This window comes from Otolemur garnettii, unplaced genomic scaffold (assembly GCF_000181295.1).
Source record: "Otolemur garnettii isolate 467f Iridium unplaced genomic scaffold, OtoGar3 scaffold00001, whole genome shotgun sequence".
NCBI classification, from domain to species: domain Eukaryota; kingdom Metazoa; phylum Chordata; class Mammalia; order Primates; family Galagidae; genus Otolemur; species Otolemur garnettii.
Window position 1 is genome coordinate 31,704,519 of NW_003852396.1, and position 26,248 is coordinate 31,730,766.

General features: G+C 38.8%; 1 protein-coding gene across 1 annotated transcript; it reads right to left on the reverse strand.

Moving 5' to 3' along the window:
• Positions 1-804: 804 nt before the first annotated feature.
• LOC100954749 (olfactory receptor 51E2) lies at positions 805-16,719 on the reverse strand. Its single transcript, XM_003780958.2, has 2 exons — positions 16,528-16,719; positions 805-2,041 (listed from the first exon to the last, which is right to left on the reverse strand). Exons 1-2 carry the CDS (start codon positions 16,534-16,536, stop codon positions 1,028-1,030), a joined length of 1,023 nt encoding a protein of 340 aa, XP_003781006.1. The 5' UTR covers positions 16,537-16,719; the 3' UTR covers positions 805-1,027.
• Positions 16,720-26,248: the final 9,529 nt, after the last annotated feature.

A 26,248-nucleotide genomic window follows, 5' to 3' on the forward strand; every position in this document is an offset into this window, starting at 1 on the left:
TTATGTACTGCACATTAAAAATGTTTGACAGGTACAGGGAACACTAAAAAGGGAAGACATCATTGAGATATAAGCGATAAACAGACAAAAACATTCTCCCTGCTTCTGGAAAGAAGGCAATTAGACCATGAGAAATGGTTATAAAACACGAAGGATAATTTGAGTGTGTTGCTCACAGCTAGGGCAGGGTTATCGCTCAGCACAAATACAAAGCCATCAATCTTAGCACACGGCAGAGAGAAAACAGAGGATTCATATAGGCTGAGGAAATAAACGGCAGATGTCACAAAGGAAGCAATATAACGTGGTAGTTAACTGTATTCAATGATCAAATTTAATTTCAAATCTTGGCACAGAACCCACAAGTTTGTGATTTAGTTAAGTTCCCCTGCTAATATAAGCTTCATTTCTTGCACCTGTGATGAGGAGACAAAAAATGGTCCCTACCCCATAAAGTTGTAAATATCATATAAAACCCATACAGCACGCATAGTAGTTCCCAGAACATTGAAAGTACACATGATATGTTCATAAGTGTTATTATTAAGGGTTTATATAAATGTCTAGGTAATGTATAACAAACCAGCTGGGAGGATCACAGCGAGACCTGCCTTTTATAAACTATCAGCTCAGTTTTCCCCATGTAAAAGGTTGTACACGTTAGCTAAATAATACCTCCATCATAAGGACATTTAGAAAGTAGGGACAAAACAAAATAATTAGTAATTTGAGTACATTTCCTTCAAGACATACTGTATTTTTCAAGTAAGTTATAATTATGTATCTTCACTGTTTTTCTTTACATTATAACCATATTTTATTTTATAGCAGTCTTTAAACCACATAATATTCCATTGATATGTATTATTCCACACAATATTCTATGAAGTAGATGGACCATACTTTAGTTCACTATTCCAGCCAGAGAAATACACTAATGTGCTTATCGGAAACTGGAATTAAGCTAGTGTTAGGTAACATTATATAAATCAAACAGTACAGATAAGGTGAGGTACACTGGTAAGGGTCACTTGCCTTCCACATCCTGAAGGTCTTTGTCACAGGTGATCTTGAATAAAGCCAGCACCCGTGTTCGGATCTGCTTGGTCTTGGCACCATAGATAATGGGATTGATCACAGGAGGCAGTAGCAGGTAGACATCACCCATGAGAACATGCACAATGGGATCAAGGCTATTTCCAAAGCGGTGTACCACTGAGAGGCCAATCAGTGGCCCGTAGAAGGCCAGAACCACTCCAATGTGTGACACGCAGGTTCCAAAGGCCCGGGCCCGCTCTGCCTTTGAAGGCAGTTGTAAAACCGTTCTTATTATCAGAAAATAGGACAAGGAAATAAACATGACATCCATACCCATGACCAGCAGAATGGCAGTAAGACCGTAGACCACATTGGGCAATGTGTCTGCATGGGCCAACTTCATCATATCCTGGTGCACGCAATAGGAGTGTGAGAGCACGTTGGAGTGGCAGAAGGCCAGTCGTTTGATGAGCAGAGGCAGTGGGAAAAAGAAGAGGGACCCACGGACCACAGCCACCATGCCAATCTGAGCTGTTACTGTATTGTTGAGCACTGCAGCATGGCGCAGTGGATGGCAGATGGCCACATAACGGTCAAAGGCCATGGCCAGCAGGATGGTGGATTCGATGGCTGAGAGGGCATGGATAAAGAACATCTGGGTAATGCAGGCCTCAAAGCTAATCTCCCGGGAGTCAAACCAGAAGAGGGCAAGGATCTTGGGCATAGTGGATGTGGACAAGGCCAGATCGATGGCTGCCAGCATGCAGAGAAAGAGGTACATGGGAGCGTGCAGGCTGCGCTCTGATCTGACGATGAAGACCACGATGCAGTTCCCAAACAGAGCCACAGCATACATTGAAAGGAGTGGGAAGCCCATCCAGAAATGGGATTCTTCTAGTCCTGGGATACCGATAAGCACAAAGGTGGCATGTGTGAAGTTGCAGGAACTCATAGCTGGCACTAAGAAGGTGGAACTGGGTGAAGGTGAAGCTGTACTGGCAGCCTGCAGGGATATGGGGCACAATCAGAGAGCTTCTCAGAGACCTGGGAATCCTAGCTCTTTCTCCTCTTCTCTTTTCTCCCATTCCCACTTAGGCTCTTTCATAAACTCTAAGGCCCTCTTCTAAAAGGGGAAATGTGACAGCTCAATTTATTTTTTAATCACTACTTTCAACATTCATTCAAATTGTTAAAAGAGAACCTGGGGCAACTAATGCTCATCTCCAAATGTTGACCTTCCAAACTCCCTCAGATGCTTCATCTTGGTCCATATCTTCATTGTTGAGATACTGGGTATCTCTTTTGGGGACCCCTTCAGATAGGATTGTTTTTGTACTTCTCTCCCCTTCCTTCCTGCCTCCCTCTCCTCCTACCCTTTTTCACTTATTCATTTACTCTATAATAATTTATGTATATGACCTACTATGTTCAAGGCTATTTTCTAGGTGACACTGATACAGAGATGACATTTCCCTTGCTCTCTAGATGAGTCGCTTAAGGTGGAAAATAGACAAGTAACCAATATAATAGAAGACTGCAGTAAATCCTAGCATATGGTGCTCCTTTAATGAAAGGGAGGAGAGGCATGATCAGAGGAATCTTTCTGGAAAAGATGATCCTTCTGTTTAGTCTTAAAACATGAATAGGAATTAGAAAAGGGAATAATGGTTGTTCCAAGGCAGTGGGGATAGGAGATACTTTGCAAATGTTCAGGATTCCAGGTCCTCAGATCTAACATCAGAAAGGGGAAAAAGAAACAACAGCAATTAAAAAGAAAGAAAGAAAACAAACAAACAAACAAAAACTAAGAAAAAAAACACCAAAAGTCAATCTCGTAAAGATCAAAGGGAACTCATCAGGGGTCATAAAATCAAAGGTAGTGGCTTCTTCTTGTGTCTTCTTCAGAGACAAGGTGCTGGCAGGACATGTGGCCTCCGGCAGATCCTAGCTGTCTAGTCTGGTTCCTGTAAAAGCTCTTTGTTTTGCTCCTGTCTGGTGGGTACCTACAAAGTGTCTCCAATGCCACGTCCCTTGTTCCCAAAGACAGCTGAGTCTTGGCTTTGGGAGAGATTTACTGATTATACAATCATGTTCCTAGAGCTTTGTCTTTCCTGGAACCTTCACCAACAAGTCATTCATGTCAGGGGAGATATTTCTTTTCTAGGCATCCAGTGTTGCTTTGTTCCTACTCTCTAACCCCACCTAAACACCTGGATTCTAACTGCATCAGTCTCTGCTAGGTACCGTATGTGCCCTGTTCTTTAGAGCTAATTGTCTCTAAAGAACCAACAGCTTGTGTGCAAGCAGTAGCTCTGACTCTTGGAAACAAACTCTGCAGGTGTCTTCATTGATGGTACTCAGGCTAACCTGTCTATTCCTCCTAGGATGCTTCCTCATGCCTCACCTGGGTCCTTACTGCAGCTGAGAAATACCCTTCAATTTCACCTTAATGGAGCAGGTTTAGAAAACCGTGATTTTAAAACACAACATGATAAAATGAGTACTTAGAGATTTGAATTAGATTCTTCCCATCTTCCCCCTGGATAAGCAAGGCAGAACAGATTCAGGGTTCAAAGGTGACAAAAGCCACACTTCTGTCTCTGTTTGCTTTTCTCCATCCTCAGAACTTCTGCAGACATAACATCTATTCTCCTTGACAAATATTAATCCCAAGTTTGGCTCCCATGTGGTGTTAGAACATGAAAAACCTTTTTTGAGGCACATAATTGCATCCTTTAGTGAGATACAAGATAGCCTGTATTTTGTATCCATCCATCTATCTCTGTGTCCATCACAGAGATAGTTTGGGGAAGTAGATGCAGGAATCTAAACAAACTATGCTGAAAATTATGAGACTAAGCTAAGGAACCTTCCCTGGCGAGAGCCCAGATCACAAGACCACCGTGTCTAAGAGACAGAGGACATATGGTGAAGAGAAGGGCAAGCATGGAGGGGAAAACACTGTCACATAGTTCCACTTTCTCATGGACTTTGCCTACAATATTGCACGTAGTGCTGAGACAACAAAGATCTCCACTGGCTATAGAGTCAGGTACTTTTTGACTTCTCTCTCTGCAGAGCCCCTTTTCCACTTTACTGGCACCTGCACTTCCTTACCTAACTCTAAGACTTTGGGCCATCTCTAGCTCATCTCCCAGGGTGCCTACCCCAGAATACCACATGTTTCATTCCCACATCATCTGGCCTCCTACCAAAAGTGACTCCTTTCTAGACCTAATTGCAACTTCTTTTTGTGTTTGAGTGTAGCTGCCGCATTCACCTGCCTTTCTGGATTGTTAGCTAAGGCTCTGTGATGTATTTTCCCAGCCCCTGAAAGTATAGATAGAACCAAAAGGGCTTCTCCCCACCCTATCATGAAGCAGTTTTGAGGGTCTTCAGGTCCCTTAGCATGTCAAGAGCCTTGGGCTGCCAGACCCCAGGCGAAGGTGCACTCACCTGAGAATGTGCAGTCGTCCTATTGAGAGCGAGCAGCTGCAGCTGGTTTCCCTTTCTGGATCAGACTAGACTGTTTTATATATAGTGCTGCTTGGAAGGCCCATGGGAGCAGCTGTGGGAGTATGAGCTGATGCTCCAGGGACTCAGCAGACAGAGGGACAACATCTCCATGTCTACATGTGTGCTGCTCCCACAGGCCTCCCGCTGTTCCTGTCCAGGGGGAACAAACTCAAGGAGCCCACTGCTTCTACCACAACTCCTGTGCTCACATGTGTAGGTCTCTTAACAACCTTTATCCACTCTCCAGACTAAATCAAGTTCCCACTGTCAGCCATATAGCAAGGAAAAGCAGCAAATGCCACAGATTTCTATGAGAACCTGAGAGGAGGTATTAATGTAGGCATGGCATAGACCCTAAAAGGGGTATTTCAGCAGAGAGAAAGTCATGCAGGAAAGAAACAGAATTTTCTGTGGAAGAACTGTTAGTAGTGTGGCTTGGCTGGAACTTAGTGGTAACCCCAAAAGGAAAGAGAGACATTGGAAAGGTCAATGGATGTGACCCAGTGTCACATCCTTGTGAGCTGAAGGATTTGGGAGGTGAACACATATTTTTAAGCAGGGACATCACAACCAGATGTGTGTGTTAGATGGTTATGCTAGAAACTGGAAATACATATTTTTTCCTTATCCATCACATTCAGTTATCCAAAAATCTTGCCTGCTTTTCCCTCTAAAAATATCTCGAATATTTCCTCTTATTTCCATCTTCACCACTACCATCATGTCCAAGTAGCTTTAGCAGTAGCCATGTAACTACTAGTCCTCTGGCTTTTAGGGAAGTCCTCAATTCATTTTGAGCTTATTCACCTTGGTCAATGCATACCATTCGCTCTGCAACCCACTCATTCTCAGAGTGTCTGAACTGCCCACCTACTAGTGATGCAAGTTTCCAGGATTGTTGGACAGTAGGACTGTCCCCAGGTTAGCATGCATGGGATAAGGTGGGGAGAAAAATCTGCAGAAGTTCTGTGACTATCTCAGTTGTCTGGTCCTTCTTTTTTGCACATTTATATGCATTTGTACTCAATACTATTATGAATATATATTGATACTAGCATCAATATATAACCACCCACACCTTCCTACACGAAAGTTGCCTGGTCCTTAAGGTTGAAGTTCCTTTATCTCTTCCCCATTTTTAGGACTCTGAGTATCTGCATTCTTCTTCTCCAGCCCTATGTTTTCTTTTTCCTTCACACCTCCCTTTCTCCATACCCCACGTAGTATGTGGAAACAAACAAACACAAACAAAATTTAGTCTGTAAACCCTCATCAGTTCAGCACTCCAATCTTTTCATCTTAGACCTGTCTGTAATTTCTTCAGATTTTTATTTTTGCCGCACTGTCAGTTGGGGGAATGTAAGAAGGATGATCCATGGGGTGCAGGTGAGAGAAGAGAAGGGGGCAGAAACACATTGAAATAGACTGACAGTTTGTTCAAAATATAAATCACCTCTTTATAATGGCCTCCTAACACTTTTTGTTTTTACTTACATTCATTAGTGTCTCATTCATTCATAAGGAAAGAAAACATTCATAAGGAAAGGTTTATGTTGGAAAGAGGGTGAAGGAAGACTGTACAAGATTAAGGTGAGGCTGTGTTAGGCCATATGAATCAGAGTGAACTTTTCCTATAGTAGGGCAGCACCTGGGAGAGTAGTCTTCAAAATGTGTATCCTCATGAAAATATATCTGGAGAAACTAAGAAGAACCTTCTTATTGAATAACTTTGTTGTCTTGTATGCCATCCAGAGCCTTACATATTAAAGATGCTGCTTATTTATTCATTAATTTAGTCAAGATTAAAAGCTACTATGGGCCAGACACTACAGATAGAATTGTGAAAACAACATTGACTAAGACTCAGTCCCTGATCTTGAGAAGTGAGCTCAGAGTCTCCTGTAGGGGAGAAGGGTACAAACAGCATAGAAGGGGTTGCAGTGAGAAAGAAAGACAAGGTGTTGCAGGAGAACCTGGAAAAGGCACCGGGAACCCTGGAGAGGCCAGGAAAAGTTGGAGTCACTTCCACCTGAAGTCAGAAGCAGACAGTGAAAGTGCTATGGGCAGAAGAAAGAGTTCATGCAAAGGGCATTCAGGATGAAAGAAGTGTAAGTCATTTGTTGTACCCGGAACATCATACAGAGGGGAAACAATGAAGCTGGAGAGCTAAATGGAGCCAGATCACGAAAACATTGTATTAGGTTTTACCATGTGGCAGGCTCTGTTTTAGAGGATGGGAGACGGCATGAATGAAACAAATTCCTTACCCTCGAAATCTTTATCTTGTGATGGGAAGACAAGAAAAGAAATAAACACATATGCTATATGCTGGGGGGTAGAAGTGCTAAAGATTGAAAACAAGGCAGGTAAGGATGAAAGTGAATGCAGATAGGGATTGAAGGAGACATGCTGTCATTGATATTATTTTTATAACATCAATGCCTTGTAGTAACTTGAACCAGTACACTTGAGCCAAGACCTGCATGAAGTGATGGGTAAACTCTGTGGGTCTCTGGGGGAAGAACATTCCAGGTGAAGCAAACAAAGTGTGAAGTCTGATGTTGGAGTATTCTTAGTGAGCTTAAGAAAACATTTGGGGGTGGCGCCTGTGGCTCAAAGGAGTAGGGTGCTGGCCCCATATTCTGGACGTGGCGGGTTCAATCCTGGCCCTGGATAAAAAACTGCAAAAAAAAAAAATATTTGGAGGCTAGTGTGGCAGAGTGCATCATGGCGAGAGTAGTAGATATGAAGTTGGGATGCTGGAGAGAAGTCAGATCATATAGGTCCTTACAAACTGTTACAATGACTGTAAAATTTCCCTGAGTAACACAGGAGACCATTGGAGCATGTTGAATGTTACCTGCCTATGTATTGAAACAATTACTCTAACTGCTATAGGGGGAATAGAATCTAAAGCAAACATGGATGGAGGAAGGTCCACCAGAAGGTTATTATAATATTTCAGGTACGAGATAACAGCTTGTATCATGGTGGCAGCAGCAGGGGAGGTATGCAATGGTTGAATTCTGGCTATCATTTTTGGGAAGGAAACATCATTAAGATTTGTTGACAGTTGGATGTAACATAGGAGTGACAGGAAGGCATCAGGCATAACTCAAGTGTTTTGACTCAACAATCTGAAAGGTAGAATCACTGAGTGAGGAAGGACTGTTGTGACCCTGTATTTATTTCCCTTGATGGGAATTTTAGAATAGTTTTTGGACATGTTGAGTCTAAGATGATCATGTAACATACAGGTGGAGATACTACTATGTAGGACACTGGATGACTCTTGAGTAGACATTAATTGGGAGTTTGTTAGCATGTAGATGGTTTTAAATATGTGTTTTACATAAGATGAAGAAAGATGGGAGTATGACAAAGAAAAAGGTCTGAGAACAGAGTCCTGGGACTTTCTAACATATGGTGATAAAGACTAATGATAATTAAGACTGAAAATATTGTTTCAAATATGCTGGGAATTTGATATCTTCCTTATTAGTAAATAGCCAGTGCTGTCATGACTTACTAAATTCCCTGTAGACAGGCATGACTACTTTCTACTTTCTTCTTGGACTTAATGCCCACCATAGGGTCCACCTTAAATAAGTGATATCAATGTGTCTTTGAAATAAATGCTTTCAAATTTTGAGAATTAATAGATATACCCAATGTAAAAATAGTTAATAGTTTCTGGGTTAAGTCATTATGTGATAATTATGTTACACACTTAAAAAGTTGTAGGTAAATGACACAAGCTGTCATTCATTTGCAATTCATAATTATTTTCTGTTTCTGCTGGGGCACAAAGTCAAGGCAGGGCTCCAATTCTGAAATATGCTTGAGTTGAAAAAAATCATAAGGTGGAAATATCTTTGTGAGGTTTGAAGATTTTTGATTTGGGCTTTTCTTTCTTAATTTGATTGAAAATTTCAAGAGGATAGAGTTTTGTGTTGTTTTTAAATTATTGTTTAACTTCTTTATGTTTTCTAGCACAAATTACATGGATGAATGTGTATGTAAGTATATAAACTAGTTACAAACCTGTGTGTTCTAGGCAGCAAGCCAGCATTAACATTTAGAGAAAGAGGGACCCCGGAGTCAATCTGTGTGGATGTGCTCTGTCACCTACTAGCTGTTTACACAAGCTACTTAACATTTTATGCCTCAACTTTCTCACTGGTAACAGAAGTAACTACCTTATAATGTTTTAAACATAAAATGTATTCATACATGTGAAAAAACCATAGAACCATGACTTGAGAGAGGAAATAATAAATGTTAGTTCAAATTATCATTAGTTAGAAAATACCATTTCTCACAAAGGAGTGGCATTTCATAATGTATCTTTCTGACTGCAGCAGACTAGGTAAGAACAGAAAGGCTGCTGGCAGGGATAGAAGACACTGCCTTTGGACCAAGCAGTGGTGAGGAGAAGTTCTAGTCTTCACGCTTTAGGTTGTTCCAAGTCGTCTGCTTCCACCCCTCCTCATCTATAAAGCAGAGTGGTCAAACTAGCCAATGTTTTAAATTTTCAGCTTTAAATTGAAATGACATTTTAGCCTTGATGGGCACCAGTTTTTTGTTTGTTTGTTTTTAGTTGATAACATGACTCAGAGTAGGCCATCTTGCAGGGTCCATCTAGTGCTAGAATTCTATAATTTTGTTTCTTTGTAACAGAGAACTTTTATCACAGCTCTCCGTATCTGTTTGGTCTTCACACTGTAGATGATGGGGTTCATTACAGGAGGGATCAGCAGGTAGGTGTTAGCAATCAGGGTGTGTACATAGGCAGGGGCCCGTTTCCCGAATCTGTGAACAAAGGACAGGCTGATCAAGGGGATATAGAATACAGCAACAGCCACAATATGGGAGATGCATGTGCTGAAGGTTTTTTTCCTCTCTTCTGAAGATGCAATGCTGAGCACAGTCTTAATGATCAAAACATAAGAAAGGAGAATGAGGACTGAGTCCACGCCAACAGTAGAGACCATGGCCATCAGCCCCACTGCACTGTTGATCCTGGTGTCCGTGCACGAGAGCTTCATCACATCGGGGTGGTAGCAGTAGGAGTGGTGCAGCACGTGGCTACGGCAGTAGGACAGCCGTTTAAGAAGTGCTACCATTGGTGTCAGCATAAGGGTCCCCCTGATGACAATTGCCACTCCAATTTGAGCTATCCTATAGTCAGTTAAAATGGTGGCATACCTAAGGGGATTAGAGATGGCCACAAAACGATCAAAAGCCATGGTCAACAGCACTGAGGATTCCATGACAGTGAAGAATTTAATAAAGAACATCTGGGACAAGCAGGCGTTAAAGCTGATCTCCCTGGCATTGAACCAGAATATACCCAGCATGGTGGCCAGAGTGGATATGGACAGGCCAAGGTCAGTGGTGGACAGCATGGAGAGGAAATAGTACATGGGCTCGTGGAGGCTGGGCTGAGTGATGATGATGAAGAGAATCAGGCTGTTTCCCAAGAGGGCGGTTATATAGAGGAGGCAGAAGGGAATGGAGATCCAGGTGTGGAAGGCTTCCAGCCCAGGAACACCAGTTAGCAGGAAAATGATGGAAGGGGAAGTGGTGTTCTGCAAAGCTGACATGCTGGATTAAAAGTACAGAAGAGGATGAAGGTCTGAAATAAAAAACTATACCTGTGTATTAATCATTAAAAATCATTTTAATTTATGTTATTTCATTGAACAGAAAACCCACCAAAGATGGCTATATAATGTGAGTATACAAATGATTCATTTAAATTGATAGAAAGTATTACTTTAGCTGCTGTAGTAGGTAGCTTTTGTAAAAATTTGCCTCAGTCCACAATTTTTCGTAGCTGACAGCTATGTTTGTACCATATGACCTTTCCTCTCACTCCTCCAGCCACAGATGACTGAACTAAAAATAGACATTTTACCCCCAATTGGCCAATCATATTTCATCCTCTCTGAATTTTAAAATTGTAATGAAGAAGTAGTAGATTCTTTTTTTCTGTAGAGTTGGCATCAGAGAAAAATACATTGGAGCAGAAATGTGGCATTGACCATGAGTGTGAAAAGCAGAGAAACTTATAGACAATTTGGGAAGCCAGGCAATATTGAGGAAGAGATCCTTTATAATACAAAATAACACATATGCAGTGACAATGGCTCAGCACCAATACAGTAATATGCAGGTGCTTTTAGTATCTGGCCATTAAAGAGACCTATATGATGTGTTAGCTGCCATCAAAATTGAGAGACATGGAGAGTTAGGACACTGACTTACCAAGAGGTGTAGGGACAGACTGCTGCTCCCCACTTGATATAATGTGCTGCCATGTTCAAATATAGTTCTGTCTTCTATCTGTGTAAAGATAATTTCTCCAGAATGGATTGCCTCCATTCTGTTAAGGCATACTTCTTAGGAGATACATACTAGAATGCTACTGTTTTGGTTTGGAGGGAAAAAAATATAACTTGATTGCAAACATCCTGCTTTTTTCTTTTTCCATTGAGTAGATAATTGCAGACTAGGCAGATAAGTATGCATGAGATGGAAATGTTAGGGTAACCATTCTTCAGGGTAAAAAAAAAAAAAAAAAGAGTACTGCTTGGCTGATGGGAAGGTTGATAAAGGAGAGCATGGAGGAGAAAGAACCTGAATGTTTCTAGACCCCTCAGTCACTCTGATAAAGTTGATCTTTGGGATCAACTGAAGAAGTCTTAGTAAAATAAAAAAGAAAGAAAAAGATTTTATCTGAAATTAACAGAAAACTAGAGGGAAAAAAGAAGGTGTTAAGTTTTATGAGGTGGCCAAATAAGTAAACTACAACTTTAGACCGAAGTGTACAGTAAGGAGATGTCCTCAGGATGGTCATGCATAATGGAAATGAGATTCATAGTTAATAATGTATCGTATATTTCAAAACAGCTATGGGAAGATTTTAAATGTTCTTACCACAGAAATAAATATTTGAGGGGATGGGTATGCTAATCAGCCTAATTTTATCTTTCCACAATGAATACATGTATTAAAATATCACATGGTATCACCCATAATTATTTGTTAATTAAAAATAAAATAATTTAAAAAATAAAACAAAGCAACAATAAAAAAGAATTAACATAAAAGGGGCATTCAGTGGTTTTGTAGTCTTTGGAGAAAGCTTTGTAGAAAAGGCAGTACTTGGAAGATTTCTGTGTTTTATATAAATCAAGATAAAGAAATCCAAGTCTTAGCCCAAGGGCCCATCGATCCATGAATGGATCAATAAACTGTGGTATATGTACACCGTGGAATACCATGCAGCCCTAAAGAAAGATGGAGACTTTACCTCCTTCATGTTTACATGGATGGAACTGGAAAATGTTCTTCTTAGCAAAGTATCTCAAGAATGGAAGAAAAAGTATCCAATGTACACAGCCCTGTTACGAAACTAATTTATAGTTCTCAAATGAAAGCTACAACCTAATTCTAGCCCTAGAATATGGGGAGGAGGTAGGGGAGGGGAGGGGAGAAGGGTGGATGGGTGGAGGGAGGGTGATTAGAAAGATCACCTATATGGTCTGTCTAACAAGGGTATAAGTGAATTTTTCTAGAACTAGAGTATAAATGTTTTAACACAATAACTAAGTAAATGACACAAAGTCTATGTTAACCAGTTTGATGAAAATATTTCAACTTGTATATGAAAACACTACACTGTACCCCATGTTTGCATTAATGTACACAGCTATCACTTAGTAAAAAAAAGAAAAATAAAATATAATATTGTTTAAAAAAAAAAGGAAATCCAAGGCTTTTAGAATAGTATATGTAAAAGTGTTGAGCACTTTGAGTGCAGTATTTTTGTGTTGTCAGGGACGTTTACTGGGTAGCTACTCTTTGCATAGTGCTGTGTTAGAAACGAAGGGATTATACAAATAATACCCCTTTTAAGGAGTTTATGATTCAGTAAGAGAGAAAGAGCAGAACTGTTTTGCAATAACTTCAGTACCTACCATGCAATGATGAATAGGAAAACTGGTTATGGAAGTGGAGAGGAGCTTCACATATGTCAATTAATTCAGTCTATAATGATTTTTATTTCCTATGAAATGATTGAGTTGTAGTTTTTGTCATAGAGTTGTAGAAAATTTTATAAGTGATAATCTAAAAACATTCAACTTCTCTCATATGAGTGTGTGGTTGTTCATGTACTAGTTTCATATTAGTATTGGAATCTTGTTTTTTTCATTCTGTGATACTTTACTTAGGAGGATGTTTTCTAAATCCTTCCAGGTAAATTCCAAAGATGTAAAGTCTCCATCTATCTGTATGGCTAAATAGTGTGTCATGGTATAGCTATACCACAGTTTATTTACCCAGAGTGACAGGGGTGTGTGGTAAACTCTCATCTATCAGATACAAGGTAGGGGTGGGTATATGGCACTGTCCTGGGTGAAGGGCTCAACTGAAATTTGGACTTTATCTGACAATTGCAAAACAATATAAATTAACTGTATGTACTCTTATTTTAATCTGAAATAAAGATAACTAAACTTCTATCTGGATAATTTCTCTTCTAATTTCTTCATAGCTCCCTTTATATTATTTCAACAATTCAGTTTATTCATTGCCTATTTTTGGTCTTCTTGGAAGTTTTTTTTCTTCTTTATCTTGCTTAGATATCATAAACCAAACCAAACCAAGGGTATGGTTTGGGCTGATCTGAAAAGAACTAGCAGAGAACTCAAATTCCTTCTTCCCCTTTACTCTACCACCATTTCATTCCACACCCTGGTCTCATTCATTCTGGCTCAGAGGCAGAGTATTCCTGATTCCTTTTCACAGCCAATAATTCCACTTAAGCTCTTGACTGTCCATCACAAATACTTAGTTAAGTTCAATAGCAAATATAGACAGCAAGCTCTCTGAGTCTTGAAGTGGGTATAACAATAGTCGTTTGGTACCAGAGAAAACCAAAAAGGTTGTCAGGAGCTGAAAACCTCCTGGTTATTAGGTTGAAAGCCTTATCTTTAAATAAGAGGTTAGTGAATCTTCTTGAAAATGAAAAGTGACTAATATGGAATACCTACTACATGCCAGGCCCTGAATTAGGTGCAGTGCCTATCAGAAGAGTTGTAGGCAAAAAGAGAAATGCCCCTAGTTCTGCATTGTACAGAGATAGGTATATCTAAGAGATGAGACAGAGAAATAGTGTGGAGGGACAGATTCTGAGCATGGAAGTATGTGAACATGCCTGCCTGAGTGTCAAAAGGAATCAGTTTGAAGAAATCTTAACAGATTTAAAACTGTGAAAAGTTTTGACAGATGAATGTAAGCTCACAAGGATAAGACACAGAATAAGGGCACTCTGGACAAGGACAACACGAGCAGAGGCATGAATGAAAGGACAACATAAACCAGTTTGTTGGAAGACTACAAGAGAATTGGCATATTGGAGCTTTAAATGTCAGACTAGGTGCTGTCAGAGACGAAGCTGTGGGTTAAGTTACAAAGACCTTAAATTCCATGGAAAGGATAATGAAGTTAGATTTTAGCAGCATCAAGAGCCAGGCATTTCCAAATATTTTACAAATAAATAAACAAATCGTTCACCATCTCTAAAAATTTAACTCCTACAAAATTCCTTTCCTTCTTTAATATTTTGTTTAGTACTATTGGTTCCTTTTTGCAATCTAAAATACTCAAGTTTTACTCCAACTCAATGATGACAGCTTCCCACACTTTTATATAGATATTCTCGACACGCTTAGTTCAACCAGGATACATTGAACAGCTCTCTCATAATTGGCCTCTGTGCTTAGTGAGGGATATAAGACATAAACCCTGTTTCCCCTCAATTTCCTGACACATCTTTTATGAAGGACAGAAAAAAATTCTCTGATGAACAATCTGCCTTTGTTTATTGTTTCTTTACTTTTAGAAACAATCTGTATTCTTTCTCTAGTAACTCAGAATATCCTCCAAGTGATGTCATCAGTGACCTTCTAAATGTCAAGTCCAAAAATTTAATTTCAGGTTTGTTTTTCTCTCTGTCATCTGAAATTTTGGCAATGTTGACCTTCTCCTCTGTTAAATGTTATCCTTCATTAGCTTCAATGATGGTTATTCTTTTTTCCTTTTCCTGTTTGTCAATGTTTTTTTGTCTGTGTTATGTTTGGTGGGGTTCTAAATGATTCTGATTTTCTTCTAAGAAATTCCTTTTCTTTTCTTCCTCTCCATATGCTTTCCTTGAGATATAATACTTATTCCCATGGCTTTAAATAGCACTTATATCCCCAAATGACTCATAATTCTGCAATCTAATTATGGCATCTCCTGAGTTCTGTATTTTTGAAGTTAGCAGAATCTTTAAAGCTGTGGCAGAGTCTCTGGGCTTAACCTTGAAGTAGTAATGAAACGTGGAAATAGAGTCAGGCATTCAAATCTGTAATTTAGAAAAACGACTAGCACTAGTTTAAAGGAAAAAAAAATCAAAACTCTCTGCTTCCAGTGTCTAAAAAAAGTTTAATAAAATAGTTTATCTACCCCTGAGGGACCTCCCTACCCATATTCCCTCAGCCACTTTAACCTCAATATGAACCAACCAAATTCCTTTCCTCCTCCGTTCCAAACCTGGCTCTTCCTCCTCTGTTTCATTTATCAGAAAACGGCATCAAATTCTTAGTAATTCTATTTCATTGGAATTGCTCCCCCTAAAAGGTCTCCCTTTCTCTTATCCCCTACAAAAAAATAATCATTATTTTTCAGAGACTCTACTCCTGAAATGTCAAAGACCCGAGTGGACAACAGTAGGTCTGTACGAGAAGGCTAAATAATAACAATTTGGTAGCAGTGGATACTTCAAGCTGAATTTCATTGTACTTCCCTTATACTGAAAAAAATCCAATTTTTATATTAAAGACTAAAGGGAGACTAATGGATAATATTAGAGTTAAGCACCAAAATTCTCCCAGTCTACTTGTTTGTACTATCTTCACCTCAAATCTGTCTAACCCATCCTCTCTGATCTATTAGTACATGCACTTACATTTTTCTCTTGTGTGAAATGAGCTATAGTCAACTAATTTTCCTGTCCACTCAGCTCACAATGATGTTCTTCTTCCATTGTACTGTTAGGAGCTGTAGCTTGTGGCTGTCTTTAACTGCCAAATTAGACCATATAGCACCATCATCATTCTCCAACCTCTTGCCATAGGCAGGGATATCATGTGTGGCCAATCTGGGTTCAGATTCTTGCTCAAAAACTAAGTAGATTTGAGATTTCACACAGAAATATGAGAATACTCGTAACAATAGCTACCATTTGTTGGATACTTGTTCTGTGAACATTATTGTGATAAGTGCTTTATAAACATTCTTTTCATTCTTACTATTGCTCCGTGTGACAAATATTATTAGATTCCTTTTAAATTCACTTTTTTTTGTAAAGAAACTGAGTAACTGTGCATCAGAAGAGTTATGAAACGTGCCCAGGTTCACCCGACAACTGGTAAATGTCATAGCTGGGATTAACCCAGTTCTTTTTAATTCCTTTGCTCATGTTCTCAATAACTCTGGCTTCAATAAAATCTCCGAATAATGTGGACTTCCTTTGATCCAGTTTCCTCATTTATAAGATTAGATACATACTGTGTTAATATAATATTTGGCATGTAGTGGGTGGTCAAAATTTGTAAATTTTCCTTTTTTAGTAAGAATCACTGGACTTAGAAATGAGGTTCACTGATCATGATAAATATATTAGCGTGCTGATTAAACCATTTGACTGATAACAGGTTGTCAATTCCATACCAGGCAGAACAAAATGCACATTCTCTACATATTTCCCAAGAATAAATAATTCTACAAATTTTACCATCCTCAGCCCACCATCCCATTACCTAATCTAATTCTCATTGTGAGGAAATTCTTCCCTGTGGATAAGAAAGCACAAGTCATCAAGCGTTAAGCATTTTCACTGAACAAAACAATTTTACTTACTGAGCCCATACAGCGGTTCTGCGTGTCCTTCGCAGGCTGATTCAGAAGACTGAGAAGGCTTTAGATTCCAGGGGAGGGCCAAGCTTATAAAGGGACTTACTCCAGCCTTGTTGGAGACAAGCACAGAGCTAAGAGGCCAATTCCTGGTGGTGGTGCTAAATCACTGTGTCTCCAGGGTATGTGGAGGTTCCCAGAAGACTTCTTTTGCCTCATACCATCTTTTTATATTTGTTCCATTATGCAATTACTTATTGTGGCTATGTGTTTTATGGCTATGTCCTTTTTGTTTGGGTCCCATCTTATTGAAGAGCATTTTTATTTAATGGCTGTATTGAGATATAATTCACGTCCTATAAAATCCAACCATTTATGATGTATAATTCAATAGTATTTAGTAACATAACAGAGTTGTGCAAACACTATCATCACAATCTAATTTTTGAAAATTTTCAGCACCCGCGAAAGAAACCACATAACTATTAGCAGACACGCTGAAGAAGATTTTTTAAGAAAATGCAATGCTGTATCAAATATTGAGAGGAAGCTCCTGTTACAATTGTGAGTGACACCAGGACTCTTTAGCATTTGTCATTATTCACAGCAGCATGGTTTCACTAGCCTACCTGTGGTTCTTAGCAGCAGAAGCCTCTCTCTTACAACCAGGAAAAGTAATTTATTTATTCATCTGTTTGTATATCCAGTAAATATTTCACGAGAATTTCCTCTATTCCAAACACGGTGCTAAATGTTGGAGGTTGGGGGAGGGGGAGTCCAGGGTATAAAATAGATTAAGCAATAATTACTATACATGTAAGTCAATGATAAAGTTATCTTAGAGGCATGAGCTAAGAACTTGGTAAATGTAGTGGGTAAAAAGCTCAGCCCACAGCTTAGGTGTGCAGAACATACAATTTTATTTCTTTTTCATAATCTGATCTAGTTTTCTTTTGCACAGGCCACTAGGCAAAAGAAAATGATTCACAATAATTTGGAGTTCTGCTACTTATGTTCAAATTTTGACAATCTTGTATTATACTAAGACATTGGGGTAGGTGAATTGTGGATTTGGCTGGTGATGTCATCTGATGTGAGGCTGCGGTCACTCTTGTTAGTTTTTAGTAAATAGTACGCATGGCTTGCTATAGATCACTCATCTTCTCTATTTATGTTTTCTTAACGTCCTCAGATATTCACACCAGTTCTGGACCACTCTTGGGTATATGGGTCTTTGAGTCATCACTGATTTACGTCTTTTAAATCCTGCATCCAATTCAGTGGCAAATCTTGTTAATCTCTTTGAAAATATAACTAGAATTTGAATGTTCCTCATCATCTCCAGAAATGTCACCTCTATCGAAGTCAGAATTATCTCCCATTTAGATAGTAGTGTCTTAATCATACTCACTACTTCTTTTCTCCTCCTCCCACTAAGTCTGTTTTACCACTGAAAATGTCATGTCCTAAGATATTTTATTCTTCATACTGTAACAAAAACAATAAACACAACAATGAACAACATTTTATTGTGCATTCTATGCCCAAGATACTATGCCAAGCAGTTGTGGTAGGCAAAATAATGGTTACAAAAGGTGTCTACATTTTAATGCCTGGAACCTGTGAATATCTTACCTTCCATGACAAAAGAAACTTTCCAGATTTGATTAAAGTTAAAGACCTGCAGATAGGGAGATTAGCTGAGTTAGCTGGGTGGGTCCAGTCTTTTCACAGAAGTCCTTAAAAGTGAAGACCCAGGCAGACAGCAGAATTATTTGAACCACTATTGCTGGCTTTGAAGATGGCAGAAGGTGGCCACAAGCCAAGGAATGTGGGTAACCTCAAGAAGGAAAATAAAAAGAAAGAGTTTATTGTCCCTTAGACTTTTTATAAAGGAATGCCATTTTTGACTTATACAACTCTAAGATAGTATATTTGGTAGAAGAATCTATTATTAATGATTGATGCAGTTAATAAGGACTAAAGAGTTTAAGTAACTTACTTAGGTTTCTCATTTAATAAGTGGCACACCAGTATCTAAAGCTTGAGCTATTTGACACTCTTTGTTTCTAGAGTCTTCATCTGTTCATCCACCACTACTTCTATTTCAGGTCATCTAAATTTAAGAGCATGCCCCCTTGTTTATGTGGCAGAATGTATGTTAACAGGTTGTTATTTGTTTATGGTTATATTTTGCCAAAAAAAAAAATGTTTATCATTATGTCTCTTCTCAGTGAACTTCTTAAGACCTTTGAAACTTTTTCTCTATTAGGTCGAACAAATTCTTCTTCTTCTTTTTTTTTTTTTGGAGACAATGTCTCATTTTGTTGTCCTTGGTAGATTGCAGTGGTGTCACAGCTCATAGTAACCTCAAACTCTTGGGCTTAAGCAACTCTTTTGCTCACCCCCCCAAGTAGCTGGGACTATAGGCACCTGCCACAATGCCTGGCTATTTTTTTGTTGCAGTTGTCCTTGTTTTTTAGCAGGCCCAGGCTGTGTTCAAACCCTCCAGCTCTAGCCCTGGTATATGTGGCTGGCGCCCTACCCATTGAGCAATGGGCATGGAGCCTGGTTGGACAAATTCTAAATCTGTGATTGCTTTCCCATCAGACTCAAAAACTACTTGAGAATGATCACATTTTTTTTTTCTATTGCTGAAAGAATGTTACTCTTCTCTCAGACCAATGGGGCTGCTATGGTGGTATTATGTAAATGCCGTGCCAGAGATTAGTACATGCACATGGAACTGGTGTATGCACTGGTCAAAGTACACTAATACACAAACTGCTACATTTACTTCAAAATGTAAGCCTTCTTTCTGCACTACTCTCATGCTAGCCTAACAGAATGTAGCTGGCAATTTAATTAAACTGCCTGAAAGTCTGAGCACGATGTTCCTCCATAAAATTACATAGCAACATACCTTATTAATACGTCAATATAAACATCATTGACTCCCGGAAACATATTACAGTCTGTGACATCATTGGATTTCATATTAATGTTTCTGAAATTTGGTAATTCAAACAGGAAGGAAACAATTGGACACAAGAAAACTGTACTGTAGGAAGATGCAGTAAATCTCATTTATTGAATGTCAACATTTCACTACAGTAAACAATGAAATATTCTTGCCTATCAAATCAGCAAATATGTTTTAAAACTTAAAATACACAGTGTTGTGTTGCTGTGTTACAGGGGACTAAGTACTGTTTTACAATGTTTGTGTGAACTTTCTGGAAGTGGATTTTCCAGCATGTCATTGTCTTAAAACATCCATAATATTCTATTTCTAAAAGTTTATTGAAAGGAAAATATTAGCGATATAAGCCACATTTTATGTACGGGAAATTTTATTGCAGTATTAGTTTGCTATAGTTAAGATATAGCTAAAAGTTTTCAGTGATAAAGAATATATAAAGTATTTATATTTAGTTCTAGGATGTTGTGGAACCTTTAAATTTTCTGCATGTAGAAGGTCATGTGGCTAGTCATGCTGGATCAGGAAATAGGAAAGCAGGTTTCAGGGCTGAGAGTATTACAAGCAAACAGTGCAGGTTCTAAATAAACAGAGTTCAATACAAGAGCAAGAGGCCAGAAGCAAATCAGGTAATCCAAGTTTAATGTATCTGAATTGTATAATTAAACTTAAAAGCAAGCAAACAATAGTAACTGAAACAAAATAATTTTTGCATGCTATAGTTTGTATGTATCTCTCAAATTTCATGTTAGAAACCTAATACTGAAATTAATATGTTGATTGAAAGTGAGGCCTTTGGTAGGCAACTGGGATTATGTAAGATTATGAGATTAGGGTCCCCATGAGATAATTGGTGGCTTTATAAAAAGAAGAGAAGACATCTGGGCTGATACACATGCTCTTGCCCTCTTTCCTTATGGTGCCCCCTGCCATATTATGATACAGCATGATAGCCCGTGCCAAATGCTGGCACAATGCTTTTGGACTTCCCAATCTCCAGAACTCTGTGAGCTAAATAAACTTATTTTCTTTATAAATTGTTCAGTTTTTGGTATTCTGTAACAGCAACAGAAAGTGGACTAAGACAAAACATCAATGTTTTTCTGTATAGACTACTCTTTACAAAAAAATATTATGGCCTTATATTTTTTAAAATTAAATCATAGCTGTGTACATTAATGCAATCGTGGGGTATAATGTGCTGGTTTTACATGCCATTTGAAATATTTTCATCAAACTGGTTAACATAGCCTTCATCGCATTTTCTTAGTTATTGTGTTTAGACGTTTATACTCTACACACTGTGGGTGCGTTCCCACCAATTGCCCTCCCTCCACCCAGTCTTCCCCTCTCCTTTTGGAAAGATATTTTGAGATCACTCAGGGACCTAAAAATAGACCTGCCATTTGATCCTTCAATTCCTCTACTAGGTTTATATCCAGAAGACCAAAAATATGGTCCTATATTATCTACTGATCTTTCATGGTCTGATGAAAGCCTCATTCACCTCTTTTCCTGGATCCAGCCATGTTGAATTACTAGTAGTTTTCCTATCCTGTTGATTTGGCCAACACTGACCATTGAATTCTAGTGTATACAGCAATATAGCTCATCTTTCCCTCACCTTAAGAATTTCTTCTATCTGTTCTTATTATTGCTATTTTTCTTTTCCTTTCTGTTTCCACCATGCCTTGTACATGCTTACATTAAAGTTCTTAATCCATTTATCATTACAAAACCATTGTTTATACACTATATATCTGGCATTGAGCAAGATCCTGAGGATATAATAGTTATCACAATAGAAATCACCCCAGATAATGCAGAGTTTGAAGCCTAATGGGATACAAATAAGTACATGGGAAGCCAAAATATACTGTGGATAGGCTGTGCATAGTGGATCACACCTGTAATCCTAGCACTCTGGGAGGCTAAGATGGGAAGATTGAGCCTAGGAGTTTGAGACCAGCTTGAGCAACACAGTTAGACTCTGTTTCTGAAAAAAAAAAAAAATTAACCAGGCATGGTACCCCAGACCTGTAATGTTTGCTGCTCATGCGGCTGAGTTAGGAGGATCACTTAAGCCCAGGAATTTAAGGCTGCGGTGAGCTATACTTGTACTACTTTCCTCTAACCCTCTAGCCTGGGCAACAAAGCAAGATACTGTCTAAAAAAAGTAAAAATTAAAAACAAAAGTACTGTGTTATAATTACTCTAGAAGGGGCATCAACAGAAATCTTTGCCATTAAAGGACTAATGGTCTTAGTATCATCTAGAAGGTTGTCAGAAATGCAAAAAATAATTAGATCTACAAAATCCTAATCTACATTTTTACAAGATACCTAGGATATTCATATGACTTTCAAATTTGAGAAGCACCAATATAGATCACAGAGTTGTTGGGACAACTTAGCTTACATGGTCAAGGGACGCTAATCAATAATTGCTAAAATGGGACCTGAGGAAGTGAGAAGGCTCTTCCCAGGAAAGCTGGGAAGGAGGACAGAAGAATAGAGTGGGGTGATGCCTAAAAGCTTTAGGCACAGTGAACAGCTGTGTTGTTATATATGATTGGAGTACAATATTATGGCACTGGAAAGTAAGAGAACAAAAGAGAATAAAAAAGAAACATAAAAAAAGCCCCATAAAACTCAGCTTTCATTTTTATCTATAATTTGAAAATCAGAAAATTTAGGAAAAAAGCTATTATAATTGTAATGTAAATAAAAAATAAAGTCTGTTTTGAATTACATTGTAAGCAGAATTGAGAGTAAACATCTTAATACTACCTTTGGCTAGGGTGACCAGACGTCCCGCTTTTGGCGGGACAGTCGGGGGTGTTTTAAAAAAGTCCCGATTTTTGGAAAGAATGCACAAGAACGGGCGGGAGAACAGGAAGGGAATATACGGTTTTTGGCTGCCATGTGGCTATTTCTCCAGAATATGAGTTTTATATTATTTTTGTTAATTTTATAATGTTAAACTGTAATAATAACAAATAATTGCTGAGAAGTGATTACCGAGAACTGCTTATCAAAGTTTGCATTGTTGTCAGGCCCTGCCCTGCCGGGTCCCCTGCCCCGCCCCTGCTGCCATGTTGTCCCATCTTACCGATGTTAAAATCTGGTCACCCTACCTTTGGCCGAAGTGAGCCAAATCACGCCACGTTCAGGGCCTGCAAATAAGTTCAGTTTGGCTGAAGCAGAGAGTGCAAACACAGTGCTTCTCCACAAGGGGTAGCAAGGCCAGATTTCCGAGGACCCTGGACAGCCAAAGAACTGAAAGCAGGCTAATGTCTGGGTCAGATTTGTCTTCTCACAATGGTTATTTTATGTATCGAAGTGTGAGCTCCATGGGGGTAGATATTACACCTTTTATCTCAATGTCTGTAATATAATATTTGACACATACTAGGCATTAAATGAAGATTTGCCAAGATTGCTGTATTAATGAAAAAGAGTAATAGCCATGTAAACAATAACACTAAATTAATGATGAGTTAATAATATGTTTTGAATGAGTGCAAAGTATACTGTGCTGAGAAATTTTTATTGATTAATATTAGGTCATCTTATTTATTTTACAAAATAAATCTATCAGGCAGTATAACTATTTTCCCCATGTTTAAACAAACATAGGTGGGATAGTTTTACAGTTAGCCCAAAGTCACCAACTGGTGATAGAGCTGAACTTTGTTTGGATCAAGGCTACCTGGGACCACGTACTTTGAATTGAACCAGTCCTATGTGGACTCTTGAGGGATAGGTAGATGTAGAAAAAGTATTTAAAATATTTAAGTCCTGGGACAGGCCAGTCAGAACAGATACTCAGTTAGTCAAAATAAGCACTGATCATTTAGGCCTTTGTCTGTGTGTCCCCTGATTATTAGGCCTTGGCTGATGAATTGTTTAAATTACTTAAATGGTTTGCACTAAAAAAGAACTTAGGGTTTTGCTAACCATGTTCTGTTTATTGCAGCTGGGTGCAAGAGGCTGTTCTTCACACATCTGTGAACACATCTGTGAGCCCAGACAGGTGCTTCTCAGATTAGAATCCCTAGCACAGATGGCAAGATTTTTACATTTATCTCCCTATGAGAGTCTAGTCACCTACTTTGGCTTCTGTAACTCAGGAGCTTCTATTTAAATTGTGCATTTTCCCCATGGAGTCTCGCACATCATAAGGCACATTTATCTAAGACTGTGAAAATCTCTCCCCTATTTGTTGAAGTGTTTACTGAGGAAAACAGTATTTCCCCTATGTTTCTATTAGTCCAGAAGATAACTGAAAAAGGGACCATATTTTCTCTGGGTCTTGACAAACTCCTGGAAAGAAATGAATCTTTCTAGATTTGCCCAGAAATCTATATTCTCATAACATAAGAAGAAAGAAAAAACAGAACAAATTAGGGATATGCTTTGCAGTAGCTCTAATGGAAATAGTTACCTCATCCTCATAACAGCCTTTTTCCCTAAATTTTCTGATTTATAGATAAAATTGGAAGTTGAATTTTGCAGGGTTTTTAAAATGCTTTTTATTCTCTTTGGTTCTCTTACTTTTCAGTGCCATGCTATTATACTCAGCCTTCCAATTGCAGCCTCTCTACTCAGATAGCAGGCCTCTGCAAGGCAATGTCCTCTTGACACAGCTTCTTATGCTAAGAAGCAAGTTTAATTAGCTGGTGTTCTTGAAATTTACCAAGTCTCCTAGCTCACTGCTAATTGTCACAGGCTGGATTAATGGAAAGGCTGAAAGCCACTTAGGCATATCCATAGCTTTAACAGGCATGTCAAACATGCTTCATTCTCCACCACAGGGGTAAACATACGGGTAGCAGTTTACTGTCAGGTATCAGAGCAGCCTAGTATCTCCATAAACTAGCAAGGAACACACAAGGGACTCATAAAGTTCTGGAGTCCTCCTTTAGTCACTTCCTCTTAAGTTGTCATTTTAGGTTAGCAACAACTCTCAGAATATTCAGGATAACCAGGGGGAGGGCTTGGGCTCCCCTGGTTAGTAACCACTGCACTAGCTTCAGTTAATGTAGTTAACTCAGCCACCCTCTTCCTATCTGAGTTCTATGTCTTAGGATTACTGTGAAACTGGCAAATGGCCGCTGAGCAAATTCAGCTGTTAATGATCAATTAACATCACTTTTCCCTTACTCTGGCCCTAGGCAAAGATTTGTCCTATAGCTGATTGGGGGTCACATTGCTCTTCAGAGAAAACAGTAATTGTTATTCCTTTCTAGGACTCTTTTTGAGGGAAGTAGGGGTGAAAAGAGACTGAAAAGATACAGCTCTTTATGATCTATTATTTAGAGCACAAAGGGTTAGCAGGGCACAGCTGTACAGAGTTATCCCCCAGGAATTTGTTCTGGTGCTAGGGAAATGGCTCTTAGCGGAGAGCTTCTGGGATCCTTAAAAAGGCTCTCTTTCTCAAATCTGATAGCTGTCCCATTTCTGAATTTTCTTTCTATGGGTTCTTCTGGCACAAGTGGACTTCTTGTCAGGGGGCAGGACTGATCAAGGACTGATCCCCTAGCTTTGGTAGAGGATCTTTCAGCAAGTAAGTTTGTAAGGTTGAAATAATATTTCTCTCTCTCTCTCTGACTCTGTTGCATAGGATGACTTTTCAGGCAGGGAGCAGGATTAAATGATCTCATTTTATCTGACCCCCCAATTTTTCTATGCACAAGGTTATTGTTGTAGGGTATTGAAGAATTATACAGCTACATCTGGCATTGTATAATCTTCAGCTAGTTTATACTAATAAAACCAACACAGAATATTACAGAGTAATTTAGTGAGCATGAACTCAATAGTACACATTTTAAAAATTCATTTATAATATCAATTTAAAAAGATTGAGATCCTTGTGTTTTCCTGGGAGTCATTTTTTTCCTTAGTGGTCATGCCTTTTCAGTTTTATCAGAAGATGCTTTTTTGGTCCTTTTTTTTTTTTGGTCCTTTCTTAAATACTACCATTTCCCAGGGCTATTTCCTCACACTTCTCCCTCAGATTTGTTACTCCAAGATATTTTCACTGCTTCTGTGACTTCAAGGACAGCCATCCATTTCACAATTTGCAAGCCTTATTGTCACGTTCTTTCCCTGGGATGCAGATGTAGGTAACTGTCTTGATTGTTTGAAAAGTCACAGGTGAAAAAGTGAGGCTGGTCCTCTAATTGAGGCCCAAAGGCTGACTTTAAAATCCATGTGTTTTGTTTTGCATTGTCTCTCAAATTGTCCAGCCATCATCATTTTTTTAAATGAGTACTCAAACAGGGTTCCTGTTTTGAATATTTGTCTCTTTTCCTCTCCTCAAATGCCTAGAGAATTGTCCTCTTGAACACACCTCTGTAAGCAGTTCTTTTCACTGAGTTTAAGCTTCTCCCTATTAATTCACAGGTTCCAATGAAGGTCACCAAGTGAACTTACACTCAAATATTTTCTTTCTTGAAGATATATATAAGTCTTCTGAAACAACCAGCTCTAATTCTATCTATTACATACAATGACCTTTTGTAGGTGTTTAAATATTTTTGGAGTAAATATGTGCTTGAATAAATAAAAGAGGAACGCACTTTTATTAAAAACAAAGCATTCTTTCTGTAGATAAAAATACGGTGTTAGAAAATTGAGGACAAGTCCCAACATAGAGCAACTTCTTTAGTCCTATAGAGGTGTGGGTCTGGGTGAGCGTACACTCATATTGCCAAACAGAGGAGGGACATCCTCTCTCAGT